The sequence below is a fragment of the Pleurodeles waltl genome, chromosome 10, assembly GCF_031143425.1.
Source record: "Pleurodeles waltl isolate 20211129_DDA chromosome 10, aPleWal1.hap1.20221129, whole genome shotgun sequence".
Lineage (NCBI taxonomy): Eukaryota > Metazoa > Chordata > Amphibia > Caudata > Salamandridae > Pleurodeles > Pleurodeles waltl.
In genome coordinates this window covers 577,448,293-577,473,372 of record NC_090449.1, presented here as the reverse complement: position 1 = coordinate 577,473,372, position 25,080 = coordinate 577,448,293, and the positions used below count along the sequence as shown (strand labels likewise).

The 25,080-nt window shown below is 42.4% G+C and overlaps 1 protein-coding gene across 1 annotated transcript in view; it reads right to left on the bottom strand.

Annotated features, from left to right (window-relative positions):
• OBSCN (obscurin, cytoskeletal calmodulin and titin-interacting RhoGEF) overlaps positions 1-25,080 on the bottom strand; it is a 1,961,032-nt gene that overhangs the window by 476,398 nt on the left and 1,459,554 nt on the right. Inside the window, exons 114-115 of the mRNA XM_069211034.1 lie at positions 14,373-17,631; positions 12,375-12,506 (exon numbers count right to left, since the gene is read on the bottom strand). Of these exons, the coding sequence (XP_069067135.1) occupies positions 12,375-12,506; positions 14,373-17,631 (3,391 nt within the window). The remainder of the gene's footprint in view (positions 1-12,374; positions 12,507-14,372; positions 17,632-25,080) is intronic.

Here is a 25,080-nt window from a genome sequence, read left to right as displayed (position 1 = left end):
GGCAGGAGAGGATATTCCGCCCCAGAACAACCCTTCATGGCCTCAGGGAACACAACATCATCCAGGTACAGGTTGAACTGGCAGGCCATTCAGCAGCTGCTGCGCAACATAGAGCCACAGTTGGCACCCACTTTGCTGACACCCCGCACCATCCCAACAGAAACCAAGCTGCTTGCCATACTTCACATGCTGGCAAGTGGCTCTTTTCAAACAACTGGTGCCCTGGTTGCCGGAATATCACAGCCATCATTCTCTGCCTTTTTGCCCAAAGTACTGGATGCCATCATTGGACTTACACCCCGCCACATCTGCTTCCCTAACACACTGCAGAAGCAGCAGGAAACAAAACAGGGGTTCTACCTTATTAGTGGCTTCCAACACGTCCTTGGTGCAATCGACTGCACACATGTACGCCTTGTGCCACCTGCTGCAACTGAACACCTCTACTGCAACAGGAAGCACACACATTCCATTAATGTGCAGGCCATTGGCGATCACCAAGGATTGATCACCAACATCGTGGCTAAATATCCTGGGAGTGTCCATCACTCATTTATCTTCTGTCACAGCACCATCAATGAACACTTCCAGGACGGACGGTATGGCAATGGACTACTTGTTGGTAAGTACAGAAACCTACTTATATACACTCTGCATAGCAACCCTCTAGGACACACAACACATTCACCACAACAGCAACATGTCAACAGGAACACACTGAGGTTGTGACACCGTTTCTTAGGTCACCATTGAACCTGTCACACATCTGAAATTAGTGTACAGTCTAATGTTAAGACGTCAACGATCACCACGTTTGGAGTGGGTTGCCTAAATTTCACCTTGCAAATTGTAAGTGTCTCAATGATGTTTATGTTAATCCATTGCATAAGTCTAAAGGTATGGGATGTCCAGGGTACATTGATATGAACGTGTTAACAACACTGTCAATCTTAACCTGAGTATGGAACTTTCATCTCACCCCAAGTATAGACACAGGGACACCTGTATCCCAAGTCACAATGCTAGGGAGTGCACACTGTACTGCAAATCCCAAAACATACTGCTGACAACCGGTTAGCAGCCAAACACTCGTTCAGCCAAGGAAACAACACAATGCAGATGGTACATCCTACAAGCCTAGGATGCGACATAATAACACAAAAGAGTCACAGACAACACAAGACAACTACTGCCAAGAAAGGTGATTTCAATAGGGCTAGCTACATCAATATGATCCCATTCATTTTCTCTTGCAGCTGATCAGGGGTATGGCATCTAGCCATGGACAATGACACCTATTGGCAACCTGAGTACTCCAGCAGAGCGTGCCTACAATGATGCACATAGGAGGACACGCACCATAGTCGAGAGACCTTCGGCATCCTCAAGTCAAGGTTCCGGTGCCTCGACTTCACTGGTGGTAGCCTCCTATATTCCCCGGATATGGTCTGTAAGATCATCCTAACATGTGCTATTCTGCACAACATTTGCATAAAAAGGAACATTCCCCTCCTGGAACCCGAGCCACACATGCCTGAAGAGGAGGAAGAAGAGGATGGTGGCCTGCAACATGAGGGGGAACAACAGAACACGGCAGCTGGTTTACGCAGGCGGCAACATATCGTGAACAATTTCTTTTAAATATAATCACCATCACCATTTTATGAACTCATTTGAATAAACACCTGTAATAATCACCATATCATCGTTGGGCTATTCATTTTTGCACACCTTCATCTCTAACTATCAGAATAAGAGTGTTGTCTCATGGAGCATTGCTGATATACCGGTTAGGACATTGAAAATCCCAGAGCAAATGTGATGCGTATCATACAATGGTCACATACACACACACTGTAAATGACATATATCGTGTACATTTCACCTTTGAAGGGCAATAGCAGAGGACCACACCTACTTCACACATACATGTTGAAATCATGGTTCATCGCAGCACATGGCTCACAACTAAGACACCATCACTCAATAAGGGGAAAACAAGCCTCATACATGAGGCAGTGGATGTGCTTTTGCATCAGTAACAGGAATGTCTGACCAGACCCTTGACAGCAGTAAGTCCAACTGCATCCAATATTTGCAAGGACTATCTGTGACCAGAGTTCCATAGAAGCAGTACATAGACAGCACAAGTGCCACACATATGAGCAGCATTGCGCACATGACATTCCATGTACATGTCAGCCCATTTCCTAACTCCTGACACACCCATGCACCTGATCACAACCCACCTGTCTGAAGAGGTCCCTGGAATAGTAAGATGTGTATCCTGAAATTCCCTCCTCTACACACACAGCTTGTCAATAGCAATCCAGTGTGCTACACCCTTTCCTATAGAATACCATTGTCATAGAACATCTGACTGCATGGACTTCAGGTCAATTAATACACTGGCTTCTAGTTTCCAAGCCCTGTTAGCACCTGTAGATTGCTTCCCGGGTGAAAATGTCTGTTGGCCAATAGAATGCAAATCTCACCTACAGGACTAGTCAGAAACAGATGCAGTCCACACCTGTGATCACCTCCATGCACACCACCCATTTCAACAAGCACTGCCCCTGCTGATAGGATTTGCCAATGAGTAAGAGAGAGACAATCATTGGGCAGGCTGACAAGATATACAGTGGTAAGCAGACCAGTCATTAAGTAGAGTTATTGTAAGACTGGCATGTTACAAAGCGCAGGACCTTGGTAATACTTGCCCATGTGGCAGGGACTAGTGCTTCCGGGTACTTTTCCGTGTGAAAGTGATCTGTTCCATGTCTTCTTCTTCTGATGTGTGTGTTGCCTCCTCTGACCTGGTTGGTGGTGGCTGCGAAGGGGCAACACACACCTCAGTGTTAGAAGACGTGGAGTCAGACATCCCGGTCGCTGCTACCTGTGAAGGTCTTAAGGGCAGTACTGCAGCAAGGAGGATCTGCTGGTTCTTGAGAATAGCAGCCACATCACGATGGTAGGCAGCCAGGTCAGCCCTGAGGGGTTCAATGTTGCATTCGTGCACGCGTTGACAGGATTGCGGTTGTAGGTGTTGGGTCAACTGTATTACAGCTGTGCTGATTTCCTTCAACCTTTTTTCTACTTCCTGCAAGATAGTTGTTCGCCCTTGCATAGTTGCTGCCTGTTCTTCAGTTGACATCATGCACGAACGCTCCCCCTCAAGGCTGGCTGCCATAGTTTGCATCCCTACCCGCACCTCTTTGGCCAGCACCCGCTGTACTCTGACTACAGTTCACTCAAAGCTGGTGCCTGTGTTGTCTGAGGCCTCAGCTGTATTGGAGCTGGCAGGTCTTATAATTGGGGTGGCGGGTGGGTCCTCTGTGATGGCTGCTTGTTCTGTGATCCTCCTTGTGACTGAAGGTGGGGTCTGGAGGGTTCCAAGGACCTCTTGGATGATCTCCCAGGGAATGTTTATCAGCTTGTCATCAAAGTCATCAGGGTACTCTGGGACAGGCATATACACAGGAGATCCATTTTCCTCTGCAATGAAACGGGGTACAATTAGTGTGTCTGTGTTGTGGCATTAGTGATGTGACATGCCTGCCTTGTGATGAATTCACATTGTGATCTTGTTTTGTGTTTATTGCTCCAGTCTTTCAGATGGGCATTCTCCCAGGCCTATGGCCCACCTGCATGTCACATGTATAGTATTAGGTTATTGGACTTCTCTGCATCATCTCCTCTAGTCTTGTTTTAGGCCAAATAGTGAATTGCCACCTTCTTGTCCTACTCAACCCTCCGTCTACATCCATTCTCATGGTGAGACCTTTCACTGGCTGTGGGTGTTATGATGGCACTGGCAGCACACTTGACAATCTGGACCTGCCCCAGTCTCTGATCTTTCACATCCACTTAAATGTAGTTGACATGTAGCATATCCTATGCATAGCAATGTTATGGCACAATATGGATGTTGGCACTGGTAATGTGTACAGCTGATGTTGGGAATGTTTGGTACATTGGATTGCCCTGATAATCGTAGCAGTGTCCTATTTCCTCCTCTGACTGTGAAGGTGTATTTCAGTCACCAGTTACATGTGTCTTCCCCCTCAATGCTGTTGTCTGAGCAGTATGACATTTGGGATATTACATTGTGACCCAGGCACAGGATGGACCCTGACATATGCAGCATGGGTATGTCCTTAGTGCTGTGTAGCTCCTATTGTTGTTGACATTGGCTGATGTTTGCAACAACTATGGGCATTGACATTTGACAGTATTGGGGCCTTTGTCTTTTTTTCAGGGGATTGTTGAAGTTGTAATCCTCAACCCACTAATTTAGGTGTGTATGATCCATGGGGAGGTTACTGCCATTGGCTACTTGAGCTGCACACAGAGCGGAGGTGGTAGTGGCAACTGTTGTCGCAGTTACATTCCAGTTGTCGATATGGCTAGAGGTTGTTAATAGGGCCCTAGTTAATGTAGGGGGTATGGTGGCTGACGTGTGCCGGGATGTCAGTTTGACATTGTGCCCTTCCCTCCTGGCGTGGCTTTCCCTTTGCTCCATCGTTGGCATGGCAGCATGCCCCCATGGGACTGTTGTTGGTGTAGTGTAATGGTGTGCCCCAGCTTCTGTCTGTGCAGGCCATGACCCCATGCCATCCCCCTTTACCCATGCCACTCCATGTATATGATGACTTACATCCATTGTGTAGTAGGTCACCTCTTTAACCAGAATTTCCTGCTCCTCTGCACTGAAGCAACACTTTCTTTTCTTCTTAAAAGTGTCCTGGTTCTTGTGTGGGTCCTCCTTGCTTGTTCCCGGTCTGTTGTCATCTTCCTGGGGTCTGTAGTGGCATCTGGGATCCATTTTGGCTCTCCTCTGCTGAAATGGCAGTGTTCGCGGGGGTTTTTGATGCTATTGCGTAAAAAAACGCTGCATATCCGGTTTGCGGGGTCGTAAATCACCCACAGTCATTTCCGCCGCTTTAACGCCATTTTACTTTACAACTTGACGCTGCGGTGTGCATCAAAATAAATGACTCCCACCTGTGGTTTGCGCCGCCGTGCGTCAAAGTATAAATTTGATGCTCACACGGTGCACCAAAATGGCGTTAGCCGGCGGTATTTTTTATTCATGCAAAACTGCGCCAGCAAAGTTTTGCGTCAAAAAGTATAAATATGGCCCTATATGTCCAATCTAGGGCTACATCACATTCATAGTCTACACTGTCATGGATGTAATTATACAAAGATACGAAATGATTATATCAATATTTTATTGTTCATTATTAAATACTTCATAAAACAGACAGTACCTACAACATTCATACCACATTCATTCAACAATAATATATACAACAATAAACAAAAATATAGTCAAATATTGAAATGTAATCAAATATCGAAATGTATATAGTGTAGAACCAATCTATATATACAATTACAAAAGACTATAAAGTCCAATCTATTAGTATCCTTATATGATGCTCCAAGGACATAGTAGGAACCAAGGGCCTACGCGTGTTTCGGGGATCCTCTCATAGGGAGGCCACCTTCTTCAGGGCTGTTCCCAAATCTATAGTCAAAAATGGATGTCAACACCATCAGACGGACATATATATCAAACAGAGTGCTGATCTCTTGATATATGCCACTTGAGATAAGGATATCTAGTATATAAAAAAAACACATAGAAAGACCTCCTTGAAAACGCGGAATCCTAAATCCAATATGTTACAAATGCACTATGTACAGATTATATACACACAGCCAACTACCACATGCAGTGAACAAGTGCTAAAAGCAACATACTTGAAGGTGGCACCCTGTGCCCTATTGGTCATGGGTGTCCCACTGCTTGTCACCCAGGAACACTGGATAAATATGGCAGTTACCCAGCAACTCAGATCCCTGCCTGCAACAACAGGGAGAAGGACTGAACCCCTGGTCTGCACCAAGAAGGACTGCACTCACAAGGACTGTACCTGCTGCACACTCTGGGCTTCACACAAAAGGACTTTGCTTGGCTTCTAAAGGATTCAGGAGTTGGTGCCCTGTAAGCAACAGGTAGGAAGGAGCTACCAAGAGTCACCTCTATCAACTACTGCCAGAAGAACCCAGCTGGACAGCGTTCAGTGGACTTTTTTAGGATTTGGCCAGGTAGAATGTGGGAATTGTGGTACCAACGTCCCAAGGAGCAACTTAGAGATTCTGGAACCTTGGATTGGTGTTGTGGACCCTCAAAGACCCAAAATTAACAACTGGAGAAGAAGGACTGGCGACTAGATATACCCTTGGACTGCACAAGAGAGGACTGCACTCTTAGGGACTTCACCTACTGCAAACTTTGGTGCTCAGACCAAAAATTACTTTGCCTGGCTTCTAAAGGGTTCAGGAGTTTTCTCCCTGTAAGCGAGGGGTATAATGGAGCTACCAAGAGTCACCTGTATTAACTCCTGCAGAACAGCCCAGCTGGACAGCGTTCAGTGGACTTTTAAGGATTTGGCTATGTATGCTGTGGGAATTGTAGTCCCAATGTCCCAAGGAGCAACTCGGGGATTATGGAACCTTGAACTGGTGTTGTGGACTACTTTTCTGCATCAAGAAACACTACTTGAAGTAAGTGTAAAAGTGTTACATTGAGGGCTGCCAGAATGCTTGACTTTGTCCCGGTCCAGCACAACCTTTTTTAACCCTTTGAGCGATATTTGCTTCTATTTGATAGTTTTACTTTTAATCTTTAGAAAATTCATATCTCTGGTTCCTTCATTGGATCTTGGAAGTTTTGGTATCATTTTGATCAGAAAATTATTTCATAGTTTTATAAATTGGTGTTGGATTGTTATTGTGTGTTGTGCCTTACTTATTTAATGGATTGGTGTTTTTGAATGCTTTACACACCTGTCTCCTAATTTAAGCCCACCTGCTCATTGCCAGCTACCAATGGTTGAGCAAAGGATTCATTCACTGAGACCTCAACTCGACCTCATAATGCGATTTGTAGCCTTAGTGCTAGCGGTGGGTACCTACCAACCCCTACTGATAAACCACCTTCCAACACGGCCCAAACAATTGCAGTGGGGGCATGTGATTGACAAAGACATGGAAAGTATTGTACAATGTTTGAATGCATTAAACCTGACAGATCACAGAATACTTTTAGGTGATCTTTACATTCCATTGAATCACCAAATATGCCTTGGGAGAGGATATGAACTGACGTGAAAGCTCCAGTTCAAGTTGAGAAAAGGTGAGACATTTGCTATTATCATGGTAGATCATTTTTCTACATATCCAGGAGTAAAAGTTGTACTTAAAGCGGATGCTATGACTGTAGTCAATTTTACGGAAGAGATTTTCTAAAGAAAGGGTCTTCCCAAAACTGTAATACGTGACAATGGAGTAGAATGTCTAGCAGAAGTATTTCAACAGTTTGTAACCATGAATGGCATTCAACACAGGACCACATCTTTGGACCATCCTGAAGGCAATGCAGTGTGGAGTGCTTTAATACATTAGGGGTTTTATCGAGTTGGCCGTAAGCAACAATTTGAATTGGGAAAGAGAAGTCAAAATGATGTAGACAGATAGAATCACGCCATGTGAAACTGCTAGTCATAGCCCCTTGACTTTAATGAGACAAAGAGCACTATTAACACAGGGCAACGGGGTGGATGATCAAGGTTAAGAAACGGACTGGTTTGGCAGTGGCTGCATGTAGAAGAAAAGTTGATGATTTCATGGAGTAAGGAAAACGGAACTCAAAGTGAGTGAAGTCAAAGTAAAAAGAGAGAGGTTGTAAGAAAGGGGGGAAGTAGGATTTCTGCCCCTTTTAAGGTAATGAAAATCTTGTGTAATACTGCATTATTGCATGATTGCATGATGACAGAGTGCGGCTTGCAAGTCATCTATCTTTATACAAAGAAAGGGACATGAACAACTTGTATGACATTGGTTTACCACTAAAGGCAACTAACTATGATTATTTCGACAATTAATTAAATGAATTTAGCTTTAAGGGAAAGGAAGTGTGGTGGAAGTAGTAATAAGTGTACTTTAACAACTACTGGAAGTCCAACCAGTTCAACGCTTAGTAATGCGACAAACCCTGCATTCACTTCCTTGTTAGATTTAGAGGAAGGGTTAGTAGAATGATCATTAAACCTAAAAATCTAGAAGATTTTGTTTGTGGTTTGTCAAGATAGTATAGTCTATATTATCATGAGATTGTAATGTTTTTGCAGGTATTCTGAAATTACATTTTTACAATGCCTTTTACTTTAAAGGTATTTCTTTATCTTTATTTTATGTTATTATTGACATACAGGGCAGATGATCTGAGGGACTGTAGTGATCATGTGGTACCCACATGATTACTTACAACCTTTAAGTTCCTTTTCTTACCTTGCTGCGTGAATGGAATGTGAAGGGGCAGTTGCAAGGAGACTCCCAACAGAAGCAGTGATCTGAGTTGTGTGCTGCTTTGAGATAATGTGAGTAAGTGTTAGAAATGGGGTCTTTGGTTGGCAGTCAGGTTACCCCCTGTCCAAGCAAGGACCCTCACTCTAGTCTGGGTAAAGGAGAATCACCCTCAGTTTACCCCCGCTCACCCCCTTGGTAGCTTGGCACGAGCAGGCAGGCTTAACTTCAGAAGCAATGTGAAAAGTATTTATACCAACACACACAGTAATTCAGTGAAAACACTTTAAAATGTCACAACACAGGTTTAGACAAATAGGTAATAATTATCTAAACAAAACAAGACCAAAATGAAAAAATTCCAACATACACAAGTCAAGTTATGAATTTTCAAAGAATAAGAGTCTTAAAACCTTTAGAAAACAGTGAGAATGTTGTTAGTGTACAAAAGTACCTGGGTAGCATCAAAATAACACAGCACGGGCGAGGGTGCGTCGGAAAAGGCCAGCGATGCGTAAATTTCTCACTAGCAAGCAAGACAGTGTGTCGTTCCTCCTCCGGTTCGGTTGGCATGCGTCTTTTCCTCTCTCCTGCCAGAGAGCGATGTGTCGGTCCGGACAGGCACTTCGAGTCCGGGCAGGCTTTACGTTGTTTTTCCACGCCCAGCAATATTGCTTTGAAAATCCGGTTGCACGGTATCACAAAACCGTGCTGCGTGGGGTTTGCGTCATTATCAGCCTCCATTAGTGGGTGTTGCATGTCGTTTCTCCAGCCGCATTGCGTCGATCTTCCAGCCGCAATGCAGTTGGAGCGTTGATTTCAGCCGCGAAGCTGGCGGCGCCTCTTTTATCAGCCATGTCACGGAAGTTGTGCCAAAAATGTCCCTGCACGGCAGTCTGTGCATGGATTTTCAGTCTTTGTCTGCCAGCTTCACCTTTCAAGGGCCCAGGAACTAGACAGGGCACCATTTGGCAGGGCAGGAGTCTCAGCAGAGAGTCCAGGCGCTGGCAGGGGAAGTCTTTGATGGCCTTGGGACTTCAACAACAGGAGGCAAGCTCAGTTCAAGCCCTTGGAGATTCTTCAAAAGCAGGAAGGCACAACAAAGTCCAGTCTTTGTCTCCCTTTCACAGGCAGAAGCAGCAACTTCAGGATAGCTCCACAAAGCACAGTCAAAGGCAGGGCAGCACCTCTCCTCAGCTTTTCTCCTTGGCAGAGGTTCCCCTTGATTCCAGAAGTGATCTACTTTTCAGGGGTTTTGGGTGCTCTTCCTATACCCCTTTCTCTCTTGTCTGTGATATCCTGCCTTGCCCAGGCCAGGCCCCAGACACACACCAGAGGGCATTTCAGGTGTGTGTGACCACTCGTCCCCTCCCTTCAAGCAAAGATGGCTCATCAGGATATGCAGGCTACCCCAGCTCTCTCTGTGTCACTGTCTAGAGAGAGGTGCAAACAGCCCAACTGTCAAACTAACCCAGACAGGAAATCCACAAACAGTCACAGAACGGTTAAAGCAAGAAAATGCCTACTTTCTAAAAGTGGCATTTTCAAACACACAATCTCAAAACCAACTTTACCAAAAGATGTATTTTTAAATTGTGAGTTCAGAGACCCCAAACTCCACATGTCTATCTGCTCTCAAAGGGAATCTACGCTTTCATCATATTTAAAGGCAGCCCCCATTGTAACCTGTGAGAGAGATAGGTCCTGCAACAGTGAAAACCAAATTTGCCAGTATTTCACTGTCAGGACATATAAAACTCATTAGTATATGTCCTACCTTAAACATACACTGCACCCTGCCCATGGGGCTATCTAGGGCCTACCTTAGGGGTGTTTTACATGTAAGAAAAGGGAAGGTTTAGGCCTGGCAAGTGGGTGCACTTGCCAAGTCGAATTGGCAGTTAAAACTGCACTCACAGACACTGCAGTGGCAGGTCTGAGCCATGTTTACAGAGCTACTAAGGTGGGTGGCACATCCAGTGTTGCAGGCCCACAAGTAGCATTTGATTTACAGGCCCTGGAGACCTCTAGTGCACTGTGTTGGGGACTTACCAGTAAATCAAATATGACGATCATGGAAAACCAATTACACATACATTTTACACAGGAGCACTTGCACTTTAGCACTGGATAACAGTGGTAAAGTACCCAGACTAACAAAAAAAAAAAACAGAGTCCAGCACAAATCAACAACCTGGGAAACAGAGGCAAAAAGTTAGGGGAGACCACGCCAATGATGTCAAGTCTAACAGTAAGCGTTTGAAAAACTACAGAACCTCCAATAATCCTGCATGTAACATGGGGGGCCCTTCTAAAGATGGACTAAAAAAAGTAACATGGAGTTCTATTGACACCAATGCCCTTTTATATTCCAAATGAGACATAAGTTACATCAGGGAATTGTGGCAAAATAGTTTTTTCAAATGTAATTTATTAAAGCAAGAGATCTTTTTAGATAGGGCGGCAGGAGGTATGGCCTCCCATAACACGTAATGAGGGTGCTGAGGAAGGAGATGATGAAGTAATTCATTATGACAACCTGATTTCTATAAAAGCACACAGAGGCCCCAGGTATTAGCATCTCCTTAATTTGAGATCTGATTATAATTACAAGAGGCGTAAAATATATTGCACATGGTAATTACCATTCAATTTCAGCAGGTCAATCCTATAGACATTTAATGGGTGAGATTTAACTAGTGTATAATGGGACATGCAGATTTTGGTGCAGAAAGCAAAAATAAATGAATGGTGTAATCAGGACCAAGAGAATTATTAAGCGTCCTCAGTGAACGTGATAGTGGGCATGAATAGTATTCACATTTGGTGTTGGATGCAAATTGTTCTTGTGTCCAGATGTGTTTCCCAAAGGAATCCCTACCTAGAGAAATTCGCATAAGGAAGAAGCTTAGAAGAGAGAAATTGTGTACAATTTTAATATTCAGTAAAATTTAAGTTGCTTGTTATTCTCCAGTTTGCCCTCTGACACTCAGAATCAGGGTTTAAAACTATCAGGAATAATAAAATACTTGACCTTACAGTAACAGTATTTCCCACAGGCAGTAAGGCTCACATATTCTCATGTGGGGCTCTGAATGAGCCCGAAAGTATTTTTAAATCAAGAATGCATGACTTCAAATGGAAAATTAATTTGTGAAAATAAAGAATCACACTTAAATATGTGTTTAATTTAAGACTAACAGGGTGTAAATGACTTAATTAGCATGCGCTGCACAGATTAGGATTGAAGGACTTCCTGCCCAGGTACGAGATCTATTAAAGATAATGACTGCAGATAGGATGAGAACCTTTGCCTTCCCATTTTGATGTTGATGTGTGACTTGAATTGAGAGTGAAGAAATCAAGTGGCAATTTGAAATTAATCTACTAATAAATCTACACCATACAGTTGATTCTTGACCTATCCTGAAACACTACATAACTACTGAACAGTCTAAACAACTGATCCGTTAATTACATTAAATGTTCGACAGGCAAACCCTCAATTAATCATTAAATCATCAATCATCCCAAACAAATGCCCTTCTGATTATTCACCCCATTCCTTAAGCACCTATCAGCCAATTCATCAACCCCAGTACCAAATGATCCATTACTTTATTGATCAACACAACCATATAGCTACCTGTTTGTGCTTCTAACCCAACGATTTACTCCCAACTCTTCCCTTTTTCAATCAACTTATAGGTGCATTCCTTCAGCAATTATTCCACTCATCCTTCTATCAGTCCCCTTTACCAGTACTTTGAAAACTCAATTTCTCAATTCATCCCTACACGAATCACCTAATCATGCATCCATCACTCTGATCCACCAAAGGTATTCAATGACAGTTTAAGAACAACCAAATAACACATGCAATAAACTGTGTCTATCCTTCCAGTGTTACAAGCACATTTTCCACCACTTAAAATGAAGCTTTCCTGATTTCAAACATGCTCCCTAAAGGTCAAATAAAGGTTCACTGAAATACATACGTAGAGTGACTTTCTCCTTGCTTTTAAAGCTTGATAACTTGAATGATGATAGTCCTGATTTTTTCTTTAGTGGGACTGTAGTTCCTTCGAAAGATTCACCTGCAGAGAGCCCTCTTCTATTTTCTGCAGTCTCTGTTTTATAAAAGGTAAAGCAAAGTCAAAAATGGCATCATCTTTCAGTGAACAAAATTGTGAATACCATACTACTGCTTTAGGAAGGGCTACATTAGTGAAACTATAAACCACTCACAAGATGTGTCTTACTAATAGCGAAGCCATTCAGTAGATGGGTCTCAATAACTGAATGCCATCATGAAAGCTATTACTGGCGACCAAATTTCGTTTAAAGATCTTAGGTGGCTGGTCTTTTAGCCATGACCGCATATAGATGGAATTCTCAACCACTACATTTATGATAAGAATCTGACTTGCTGAGATCTAGGAAACCGGAGACCTGATTATTCCCTGCGTTCTAGTCTTATTTCATTATTCTGTGGTCTTTTGGTGTTTTTATTTGTGCTGTTGAATTCTTTTTGGGCTATTAGCACCATGGTGACTTAGTCAGAAGGAAAGCTGTGCTTTATAAAGTGATGTTCCCTCACAGTGATTTAAGTGTTCTGGGAGTATATGTCATCATATCATAAACCTACAAATTAAAATTGTCTGGTTCTTTGAATACTTTAGGTCCTAGTGACAATGACAAACCAAATTTGTAAAGTGTCAGCAGAAAACCCCAATCACATTGCAGGACCTTAACTCATGGTTTAGCATCTTATGTACTTTGGGTGTTAAAAAACTGTACTTCGTGTTAAGGTTCCTCTATCAAAGAGGTATGGAAATGAAAAAGTACGGCATAAACAAAAGCTAGACTCTGACCACATTGCATTGCTAATTGCCTCATAAATTACATCACAAAAGGCATAACAAGCAACCTCTTTTAATTCAAGTGCATCTCCACTGACATCATTATTGGATGTCAATAATATCTCCATTCACTTCAGATGCAACATCAGAAACACCATAAATTATTTTTTTGATGACATCAAAAATTATATTGCAAACGGACATCACAAAAGCCATTTTTGATGACATCACACTTACAATCATGATTATTAGTTAGATGAACTAACAGTGCTGAATTTGCATCCTGTGACAATATCTATTTGCCTGGCAAGTATATGCTCTTGCCATACCTTTCTTGACCCTTGCATTTGTCACATTTGCAACAAAAACAAAACTTTCAATACACTCCTGATTCCAATGTACTTTTTTGTGCTTCTGATTTGCCTTCTACATAGCTAAATGATACTTTTCTGACCTACATCCGTGTGTCAACTACAGACGTGCCCATATAGGTACTGTCCTGCCTGCATGTCCTACTTACCCACATGCCCCACTCACATTACTGCCAAGTGCCACACACATGCTCCCCACTCAGTGCCCTACCATCGGAGTGCCGTTCACAATGCCTGCCATTTGTGTGCATTATACACACATTTCTTCTATCTATTCTGGTACTTAAGAGACTTCTGAATATACTGCTACCATTAATATGACTTGATAATTACATTTCTAAGTTCTTAGTACATGTAGTACAATCTTCTGTACACCACACTCTTGATACTTGATATTTTTAAATGATGTAATCAATTATGTAATATGTAATATATTTTGTGATGTAACATTTAAGGTCACGAGCAGTGCATTTGGTAGAAACAGTTTCTCCCTATAGGTCTGATAGAAGAACCTTAACTTCACTTAATAAAGTTCAAATTACATTTTTTGCATATGGCTTGCTGGACTTATAAATCTATTGAGGATACGCCTTTTTTGAACAGCTGTCTGTCTTAAAAAACTACAGGTCACATCCACAAAATGAACTAGCACTAAGCCTGTTGAGAGACGAGAAAGCATGTGCACATGCACATTTTTTAGCTTTCTATGGATGCTTCAAATTTCAAACAATAGGTACATTCAAATAAATATTGTTAGTACTACCGTCTTTTCTTTCTCGTTCGCTTGGAGGTTTTCCTTTTATAATTCTTGAAATGTTAGCCATGGAAGCTTTGACCTTTTGCTTTATGCTTTGCTCGGAGGATTTCTCCAATGTCTCAGTTTTGCCATAAGGCCAAAAGAGTCCTGATTTTCTTTGTTTGAGGGATGATGAGCTCCGGTGGACTTTGCTTGTCTTTTTACTATCATTATAGAGGAGCTCTGAATCTACTGAAGAGCAATCCGTTGAAGCACTACTACTCCATCCTCTCTCAGATGTCGAGCTTCTTGAAACTCTTTCCATAATGTTGCCATGAATGTTCTCATAAAACGTTTGTGATGTTTGCACAACGGTGTCTTGAGCAATATTTGGATACATGGCAAAGACATCTGTTATGTTTGATGGAGTCTCCTTCTCAAAGCACAGCTGAAGAAGTTCATCAACAGAGAGAGAAGATCCGTCCCCTGTTGATTCTTGGTCACTCTTGCAGCTTCCAGAGTCACCAACATGCCTCATGTCATAGAGATCTGACAGATGAACATACACAGGTTCAACAGAAGATAAAACAGCTCCAGCAGCATGAGAACTGCTTTGGCTTCTTTCATCCAAAATGTCTGAAATCTCAACCAGTGAAACTTCAGATTCTCTGCCAGCTTCTTCAAAATCCGAAAAGTTATCAGACCTTCTTCCTGTCCCTGAACTACAAGAGTGGGAAAAATATGTTTTACTAGAACTTCCACTTTCAAGTGTTACATCCTCTATATGCTCATGAAAAACAGGTGAAGCCTGTAGCTGATCGAATGATGCAAACATACTATGCTGAGAACTTGGAATACATGGGTGAGTCTTAACATGCATTGATGTAGATTTCTCTATCTTTACAACAACATTGCTAGCATTGCTGCAGTCTGCTTCCATTTCTTTAGCAAGGGTCCTAGAGGACTCAGCTGAAATGATGCGAGGATCCTGCTGCCTCTCTATCTCTTCTGAAACAATGTTGTTTTGAGGTCCGTCATCAGTAGAAATAGAATTTGCCAAAACATTCATCTCTTTGGAAAGGTAGACCATTTCATCAACTATGCACTCAAGGGTGGCAGTCTCTTCTTTATTGTAAGATGATGTGCACTTTGAGGTCTGAACTGATAACGTGTTAGTTGCACAAGGGTTCTCTGAGCTTGCAGTATTCTTTTGATGTTCAACTGATGAGGTAAAGCTAATGTCACCACTCTTGGCCCCATGAACAGGCAATAGTACAGAAGAGTCTGAAACTGGTGAAGCCATGCGGTGCTTGAATACTACTGTGGTTCCTCCATCCCCACACTGCACAGCAGAGGATGTTTTTGTTTGCAGATAATCTAACACTGGTGTTTTCCTTTGATGCTGAGCTACCAAAACTGTGCTTTCCTTATCACACTGTGCATCGGCCAGTTGCTTTTCATTTGCCAAATCTGGCACTGGTGTGGACGCCTGGTGTCTTACAATTACAAGTGTTCTTTCATTATCAGTCTGTGCTTCAGATGTTGTTTTTTGGTTGGTATCGTCCAACACTGGTGTTGTTCTCTGATGCTGGACTATCAGAATAGTGTTTTCACCATTGCTTAAAGTTGTAGAAGCTGGTCGTTCTTTGGTATGGTCAGATAAAAGTGTAGCATCTTCAAACTGAACTGTTATAACAGTTTTTTCATTAACCTGTGTAGGAGAAGAAGGTTTAGAAGGGTCTACCATGGCTGTGGACTCATTTCTTTGGACGATTTGAATTGCTTTATCAACACATTGTGCTGTAGAATCTGATCTATTTTTGGGATGCTCTGATGTAGGCAATGTAACTTGATACCGGACTGTTTTAATGGCTTTCTCCTCACATACTGCTGTAGAGGAGTGATCTGATGCAGCTGTGTCTTCCTGCAGTTCGACTGTCAAAACTTTGTTGTTATCATTTTTTGCCGAAGTTAACTTTTTTTCAGAAGAATTAACTATTTCTGGGGGCTTTTGAAATGTTCCTATCAAAGCTGTATCTTCAGCCTCAAAATTTGATGTAGACATTGGCCTTTCTTTAGAAGTTTGTAAAACAAGTGTATCTTCTTGATGTTGAACTCCTAAAATAGCATAGTCATCACACGGTATTGAACAGGCTATCTTTCCTTCGAGTTTGTGTGATGTTTCTGGAGTGGCCTGTTCAACCTGGTCAATCAAAGTTACACTTTCATCTGAACAGTGTGTTGCAGAATCTATTTGCTCTTTGAGAAAGACCGACACAGGTATACATTGATGAATTGTGCTTTCCTCACTAGGAATTTCCACTGATGCTGGTCTTCCTATTGAAGAATCCACACTCAGGCATGCCTTCTCTTGCTTGACACTAAGACCAGATATTTTAAAATCACCCTCTCCTACAGAGAGCTGCTTTTGATCAGGTGTATCAGGAACTGGATATTTTTGATGGTGGACACTTGTATGGATGCATCCATCCGCATTGTGTGTGGTAGAGTCAGGCTCTTTTAGAGGAGGTTTTTGTGGATCGAGTCGTGAGTCAACCTCTGCTACCACAACCTGAAGAGCAGGCTTATATTGCTCAGTAAAATGTGTATGTTTATGTTTTGGTACTAGCATCTGCCCAGCTACACTCTGCCTTGGAACACACATAGAAGATGGCTCCACATCTAAAATTTGCTCTTTGGTCACATCATGCAGTAAGGCGCTGTCAGCCATAGATCCCTTAACTAAACCCTCACTTTTGTCTCTTTTTAGTGCTAGGTCACCAACTTCAATTGTTGCTGCCTTGAAACCGATAGGCTTAGCTTGACATGTTTTTACTGATTCTTCAGTTTTGCTACCTATAAGCTCTGACCTCATTTCCATTTCTATTGAAAAAACTTTTTCCTGAGGGAGATTCTGATCAGTTGAAAATTTGTCCTCAGTTAAATTTTTTACATGAGATAATTCTGTGTCTTTACTAATTTCTACTTGTCTTGCGTTCAGTAGCCTTCTCTCAGAATCCTTGCCACTAGATTCATCTTCACAGTAGTCTTGGAAACTTGGTAACTGAACAAATAAAGGCAAATGGTGCTCTGGAAAAAAAGATGTATCTTGATCTTTGGAGCTACTACCACACTCATTGTCGGAGGAGGAGCCACTGGTTGAGGGAGAACTGTTTTCTTCTACAAGGTGTCGAGAAACACCGAGTGATGGAGTGTCAGGTGTTCCATACAAGAGCTCAGAAATTGATCTCATAACCAAAACGGAGTTATAGCTCATTAGGGAGCGCTGAAATGAAGAACAAATAACATTTCTTACAAAGTGACTGTCATGAGGCATATACATTCTTATCAACAGCTTAACGTACTCAACAGTTTTCTCACCCTCACAATTTTTTTCTGGGATCTGCATTAAAACATACAATCTGTGCATATTGAGCTTTGTTGTATTTATTGTTTTTCTTAATTTTGCAGTATTCTATCATGGACTAGACCCTGTGAGGAACAGAGAACTTTACAAAAGCCCAAGTTTCCCATCATAAGTTACAAGGATGAGAATACATTTATAAAACAACAGAAATAATGAGAAAACACAAGCGAAAAAAAACATAATAGAGCCATATACATGCCCCGATATTGAGTGTTATGCTGTATATGGATATGTTTTTAATTGGTATAAAGTTCTTGTGGAGATCCTGAACCCTACAGGTGTAATCCAGAAACATTTGGATTTGTTTGTCCTCGAACCTTGGGGGACTATGAGTGCAGACATGCTGAAGGATCGCATCCCGAGCCCTATAGTTAAATAAGCGTGCAACAAGGGCCTGGCGTTGAGGAAGAGGGGTTCACCAGGTCGTAGCACTGCCACCAAAGCACGATGTGCACTCTCCATCGTGAAAAGGTTAGAGAGACTGCTGTGGATCCTTTTAACACCTAGATTGGGCACCATATTTTAGCCTTTGGGTCCTTAGTCTGTGCCTTTAAGACACACACACATTTTATTCGCTTTTATTTGTATTATTAGTTTTTAGCACAGCTCACTTTTAGCTTGTTTTATATTTTATCATTTGTCTTTTCCAGAAAACATACGTGCTCGTATTCTACATTTATCTGTCCCTTGCACGCATTTCACTGTGTGCCCTGCTCAAGGCTGTCATATTTATACACAATAATTTACTTATTATTGCTGCTCCTAGAGTTACGGAATCAGCTTTCTAACCATAGACATACTATCATGCCAGGCCTGTTTTCAGAACACAACACATTTTGTTATATAAACACCACATAGGCCTACGAAGGGTAGAAGGCATTCCAGCCAGCCATCTTATGCTGTACGCCACTTCGGAGACAGCTTTGCTGATCTTGACCTTGTCTTTCCAGCCAACCAGGAGGACTGCCTGCAGAACAAAATGCAGACCATTGCCTTCTTTCCGCTATTGGTCGGGCCCCTTCCATAGACTGGGACGGGCTGAACACTGTCATGCTCTCATGCTAGACATTAGGGTGTAGGTAGGAATTCTTAGACTCATGATTATGTTGGGATGTTGGGACTGTTTATATGTTTAACTCGAAAGGTCACAATAGTCTCATCCTCCGAATAATCACAGCTCATGTCTTTCATCATAGAATGCAGTCGCTTCAACAAATACATTAAAACTTATCCCACATTTCTTTGTCTGCCTTCGCATGTGTGAGACTTTGTGTAACTTAGATGAAAAGATATGGGCTGTCGACCACAACTTCCCCGAGGAGTCAGAGTGTTATGTTTCTAGGCTGCCACAAATCACCTTTACTTTCTAGGTTTGGATGAGGTAGTGCCCAAAGAGGTCAGGCCAACAGCTTCCAGTTGGTGTGGGACTGACAGTCACCCACACACGGTGGTGATGCTACTGCCTCAGTCTTACTCCCAAGGTAAGAGACCTATCACAAGACACTTCGGTTTAAGAGGTTTTACTATCCCATCCTCGAGGAATAATTCTGCCGATGGGCCCTGCGCTCATTCTGGAAAGGTATTGAGGTGTATATTATTTCCCCGAGATCAGACCTCTGCATTCTCTAAGCAGTCTTTCGTTTGTGAGGCACTGAACTTGAGGCCCACCACAGTGGCCTGAAGCATTTTGATTTCCTGTTTAAGAGTACAGATATCATCCTCAATGCCTGTCACTCGCTCAGCCACCTTACACAAGTCCAGGTGCAGGTGATTGACATCAATTGCTATGGTGTCCATCTTAGATTCTAGAGTCTCTCTGGTGCCATGTTTGGCCGGCAAGATTTTGGCCCTACCCAATGACTGCGTCACGGACCCAGTGCCAGCCCACTCCTTCTGCATTGTTCCTTGTGGGCCAGGGCCTGGGACCGTGTACTGGTCAATCTTATTCATCTGTGCCACCTTAGGGCCTTTGTCCTTCCCCATAGTATCAGGGGCATGTAAGTGCACTCTGCAGTATGTAGTTGCCTTAGAGCTTGTGTGGTGATCCAATATGCATCAACGGGGGTGTTCGGGATAGTGGTTAATTCCCAACAGGCTCATGTTGGGTGTTTAATGGGGACCACGCACATAAAAGTACCCTCCTCTACCACCTGCACTCCTCCCCAAGGTGCGACCAGAGGATCGCACCCTCAGCCACTGGGCCCGCCTAGTGAAGTCACAAATCTGACCCCCGACACGCAGCAGGTCCTTCTGCAGTCAAAAGGAGAGGGTCACTTCAATGGGCCCATTCAATACCTCCCACATCGCCTGTGTCAGTCTGAGGCAGCCAAGCCACCTTCCACCACCCACACAGTCTGAACCAGCAACTCTCTCACTATGGCAGCCAGTCACTCACCTGTTGCAGTGGGGTGTTCGGTCCCCTCTCACTCACTGTGCACTGCAGGCCGCCAGTGCGTCAGGTCTCCCCAGCAGTCTCCCCAGTGGGCATACCAATAGCTTCCTCCAGCGGGAGAAGTGGTCCACTCCTCAAGGGCCCCAGCTGTGGCCCAGGGCCTTCGGCAGCCACTTAGGTGAGGCTCCTCACCCCCTCCGGCAGAGACACGAAATTACTGAGGGTTCCCTGCTCAGCCCCTACTGGAGCCTTCAGCAGCCAGACACACCATGCTCCTCTCATCTCAGCACTCCACATCAGCCCACACAGCGGACACCAGGCCAAGGGGTCCAATCTTCCCCAATCCTCAGCCGCCTCCAATCACCCAATTCAAGGTACTGCTGTAGGCCCAGTTGCTAGCGCTCAGCGCAGGTCTCCATTGCAACGGCCACCATCTTAGGGAGGAAGCTTCTGCAGCACATCCCAGCCCCGGGCACAATTGGGTGGCTCCTTCATCTCCACGCATTCATAGGTTAAGGCCACTGCAGCCCAGGACACTTCCAGGCATACAGCACTGGCACTTTGCTCACGCGGGTTAATTGCCATCCCCGTCTGTTGTTGTGAGTCCCATCTATTGCCGCTTCACCGATTTCCTCAGGGCCCAGACCAATCTTGCTTCCCACAGGGCAGATGTAGACGTCCGCAGGTTACCCTGCACACCCGTGAATCAGGGGCGCCAGTGCTGACTTGATTTCCACTGTCTCACCTCCAATTATGCAGGATATTGGAGGATAATTTCCTTCATGGCGGGAGCCATAGTAAAACACGTATAATCAGCCATCTTGGCTGGTCACACTCCCCCATATATGGATATGTATGTGGAAATTAGAGCGGTCTTTTGTAGTCAGTGTGAAGCTTTGATAAAATAATTTGGGAATATGGCAGATATAAATTAAAGAATTCAGACTTTCAGGGACACATGCATTTTTCACCTAAGGAGTGAACTGGCACTGATATTTCAGTTCTTCTTTAAATATATGATAAGAAGATAATATCCTGAAGGCCAAAGGGATGGAGTTCCATATTCATGATTTTTAACTGCTGAGGACCACACTTAATCATTACTGGCACCCAAGGATGCCAGCTGAGTCTTTGTTAGACTCCAGGGAAACTCTGAGTCATTACTGGAAATTGAGGACCAGGGCCTAAGCATTTTTGATGATTTCAACCACAAATACACAATACAGAACCTGAAATTCATCAAACAAATACACAAATGATGAATTATTTTAATTGATTCACAAAAAATAAGAAAAAAAACTGTGATGTTAATGAGAAGGTCGAAGCTTTTCTAAATTATTTTGAAGCCACCCATAGGACATAGTATATTCTGTTTGATGCACTTGCAATGCTCCCCAGAAACGATATGAGTATATTAACTTAATTTTTAGCTTCCTATTTCAGACTCCTTTACATTTACAGAAATGTGTAACATTTTCAATTGTACATGTTGCTTCTTTATTTGAATACTCTTTATTAATCAGTTAAGATTATTTAATTTTCTAAGCAGTCAAGCACTCCCTGAGTAGACTTTGCAGACCCCCAGGGGTCGCTGGAGCACAGGTTAAGAACCACTGCTGAAGGGGAATTTTCAGAGAAAGATTGTGTGAACGTGCTTAAAGACAGAATTTGTAAAAGGAAGATCTGGAGTTGGCACCTTCTTTGAACGGTCCATATCTGTGTGGGATCCAGAGGGAATCCAGAATGAAGTACACTATGGGTTTTGCAGGCTAGCTTGTTGAAAGGTTTTGCCTCAATAGGGCAGAGGTTCAATGTGACTATGTTTACAGAGAAATGATGAAAAGTTTGTGAGCTAGTGGCCAACCACGCCATGGAAAATTGCTATGAGAGGGGCAAGGTGGAATTTAGTAATTCCTGTTAAATATCAGTTTCTGTAGTTCTGCCTCAATAGCTTCAAAGTGTGGATCACTTCTACAAAATCAATGATTGGAATGAAAGATGCTACCTCAAAGTAACGTAAGGTAGTCCTCTGCTCCTTTGATGAAAGAGTCAACATGTGATTGAAGATTTAAATTACTTCCTAAGAAGAAGCATAGTGATGTGGTAGCACATTACACAACGACATGTAGCAGTTCAGCACTAAGCAGGTGTTAAGCTACGTTTGGACAAGATGGTATTTTTATTCCTCAATTTGATGATCAGACTGAAAATGAGGATTTGAAAAAGACACACAGAATCACAAACAACATGGGGTTGATTCCCTAATACTTTCCAAACCATTCCCGAGTCAAGTCAAGCATCAACTACTAAAGGGAAAAATCTACCCTACCTGTGGAGGAAAATATCACCTCTTCTTAGAGTAGGTTCTCTCTGGTGGTTCTTATACACCTAGATTTGACATTTTTAAGGCATTTCTTGAATCTGAAATGGGAAATCTTGAAGACATTTTTTGTAGCTCCAATGTTCAATAGATACATAGAATTAAGACACTCGTAGAAGGACCTTACTCACAAGTGCTGTAGTTACAATTTGTTTGTAACTACACACTGAAAATTGTAACTATCACTGGTATGATCTTGGGATTGGTGCTCACTGTTGCTAGTATGCTGATGGATGATTGCATGGAATCAATATGAAAAGAATAACTGATCACACATCTTCAATAAGATATTTACACACATATAACAGACATATAGCAAAAATATCACTCAGTGAATGTAGAATCCCCAAGAACCTGATGCCTAAAGCATAGAAGATTCAGAGGGAAGACAGACAAGCTAAGGGTGAGGACTTGTTTTAAACAGGGGACTTTAAACATAGAGGGCCTGATTAGGAGTTTGTCCGTGTACCTCCATGGCAGCCACGGTCTGACCACCGTTGGGTTGGCAGACGAACCACCATATTATGATGCATGCGGTTCCATAGACCAAAGACTGCCGCAGTCCCGCCAGCATTGCATGGCAGCGCAGACCGCCGTGGTGGCGAGATAGACCAGTGAGCCCATCAGAGCCAGTGTTTCTGCCGCACAGATTAAGATGTTGACTTCCACCAAAGTGACTGTGGCGGTCCAACCACCACGTCTGTGAGCATGACAGACCTTATTTTATTTTATATTATTACTATAAGGTGTCACGTATAGAGTAAGTCATCCATTACCCAAAGAGCTTGATTTCAATTTAGAGTCAGTAACTTAAACACACCATGACCCAGGTGGCCATGAATCACACCACCAGTTTAGTAAAGTTTAATCATTTATTGCCATTTAGATTAACAATGCTAGGGTCACATAGATCATGCACAAGACCAAATGATACAAGTACAAAAACATCACAGGCTGTCCAAAATTCCTAAAGAATCTCAATCTAACCAAAGCATTTATCATTAGACACTCCAAAAGAACAATGCAGAATACCAACAAAATGAACAGAATAGAAACAATATACATTTAGTTTGTGGAGTTGAATTAATTTTAATCAATTAGTAAAAAATGAAATTTAGACATTGAGTCAGGCATCCCTAACTTTTACTCTAATTGGAAAGCAAGTGTGGGCTTCATTCAAGAATAAAAATAAGGCAAAAATGTATTTGGAAAACATCTATGGCGCTAATCAAAAACATGTGGTTGGATTGTCTAAGGGAGAAAAACCTACAAGAAAGACAAATGCACAATGGTTATACCTCTCCTAAATGGATCAGCAGTCAGTAGAATCTTCATCAGCAGAGCGCAGGAATATCAGGCCTTCATTAATCAGCCTCAGGACATGAAAGGGAAACGGTGCAGTAAAGTTGGGCCTAATATAACTGAACTGTTAGAATAGGCAAAGATAGAAACACATCTAACTTAGAACAAAACTGAAACAGAACTTTAACAGAACTGAAGCTAAATGGAATCTTCTAAGAACTAACTTACATCACCTAAAACTTTGCTATATTAAATTCCTAAAAAGTAACTAGCTAAGCTTCTACTGGAACAGGACTATGAGGTGGTTTAGTAGACAGCCAATAAAACATCATCTGCGCTTAAGACGTATCTCTCAGCATATTTCGGATTGGTTTACGCTGTCACTCCTCTCTCGTCTCTGGTCATCAGCTTCTGCACAAAAATTACATTTTATATTACACAGAAAACCCACATATGGTTTCTGCCAAAAACTAAAGCCCATTGTTAGATATAACAACTATTAACTCGAGCAGAGCACAAAATATGAAACAAGAGCAGCGCAGAATTTTCCACTGTGCAAGTCACACAGGATGATGGAAGAACCATTATTTTGCAAAGTTAGCACAACATTTAAAAATCCTGTTTCTGGAAAATTACTAAAACATGAGGCCTTTAAACTAATGCTAAACATGAAGAATAAAACATTTAATTTAATTTTAAACCATTAAACTTTTAGTACATTTTAATAATCATTTTTATCAGTACATTTAATTATGATTAAACAAAATACATTTACATTAGTATTTGTTTTTTCATGTCAGACTTCATTGTGGCTGTCACCAGGTGAATCACATTTCAGAGCACAAGTTTATTTTTCTAACACATATTTTTCAGTTAGGCCTTTTAATACACGGTATTTCACACTATGTTTTAGTCATTAATTTTTATTAATAATGTTTGGTTATAACACATCCCAGCTGGAAGAAATGGAGGCAAAAAAAGAAAAGGAATTCACCTGCAGGCAGCATCACATGCCCTGTGCTGCCATGGAGCCGATCACATACGTCCTGATGCTGCTGCTGTTCATAGATGAAGCCCAGAAATCCATGTCACTGAGGACCCAACCAATGTTATGATCACACACCTACCTGTGTTCCGAAACTTAACAACAGATCATCACGCTGCCATTCATCTAGTATGTGGGTTACGCTACATGAAGCAAGTATACTTTTTTTGTGTCCCAGGTCGGAGTCAT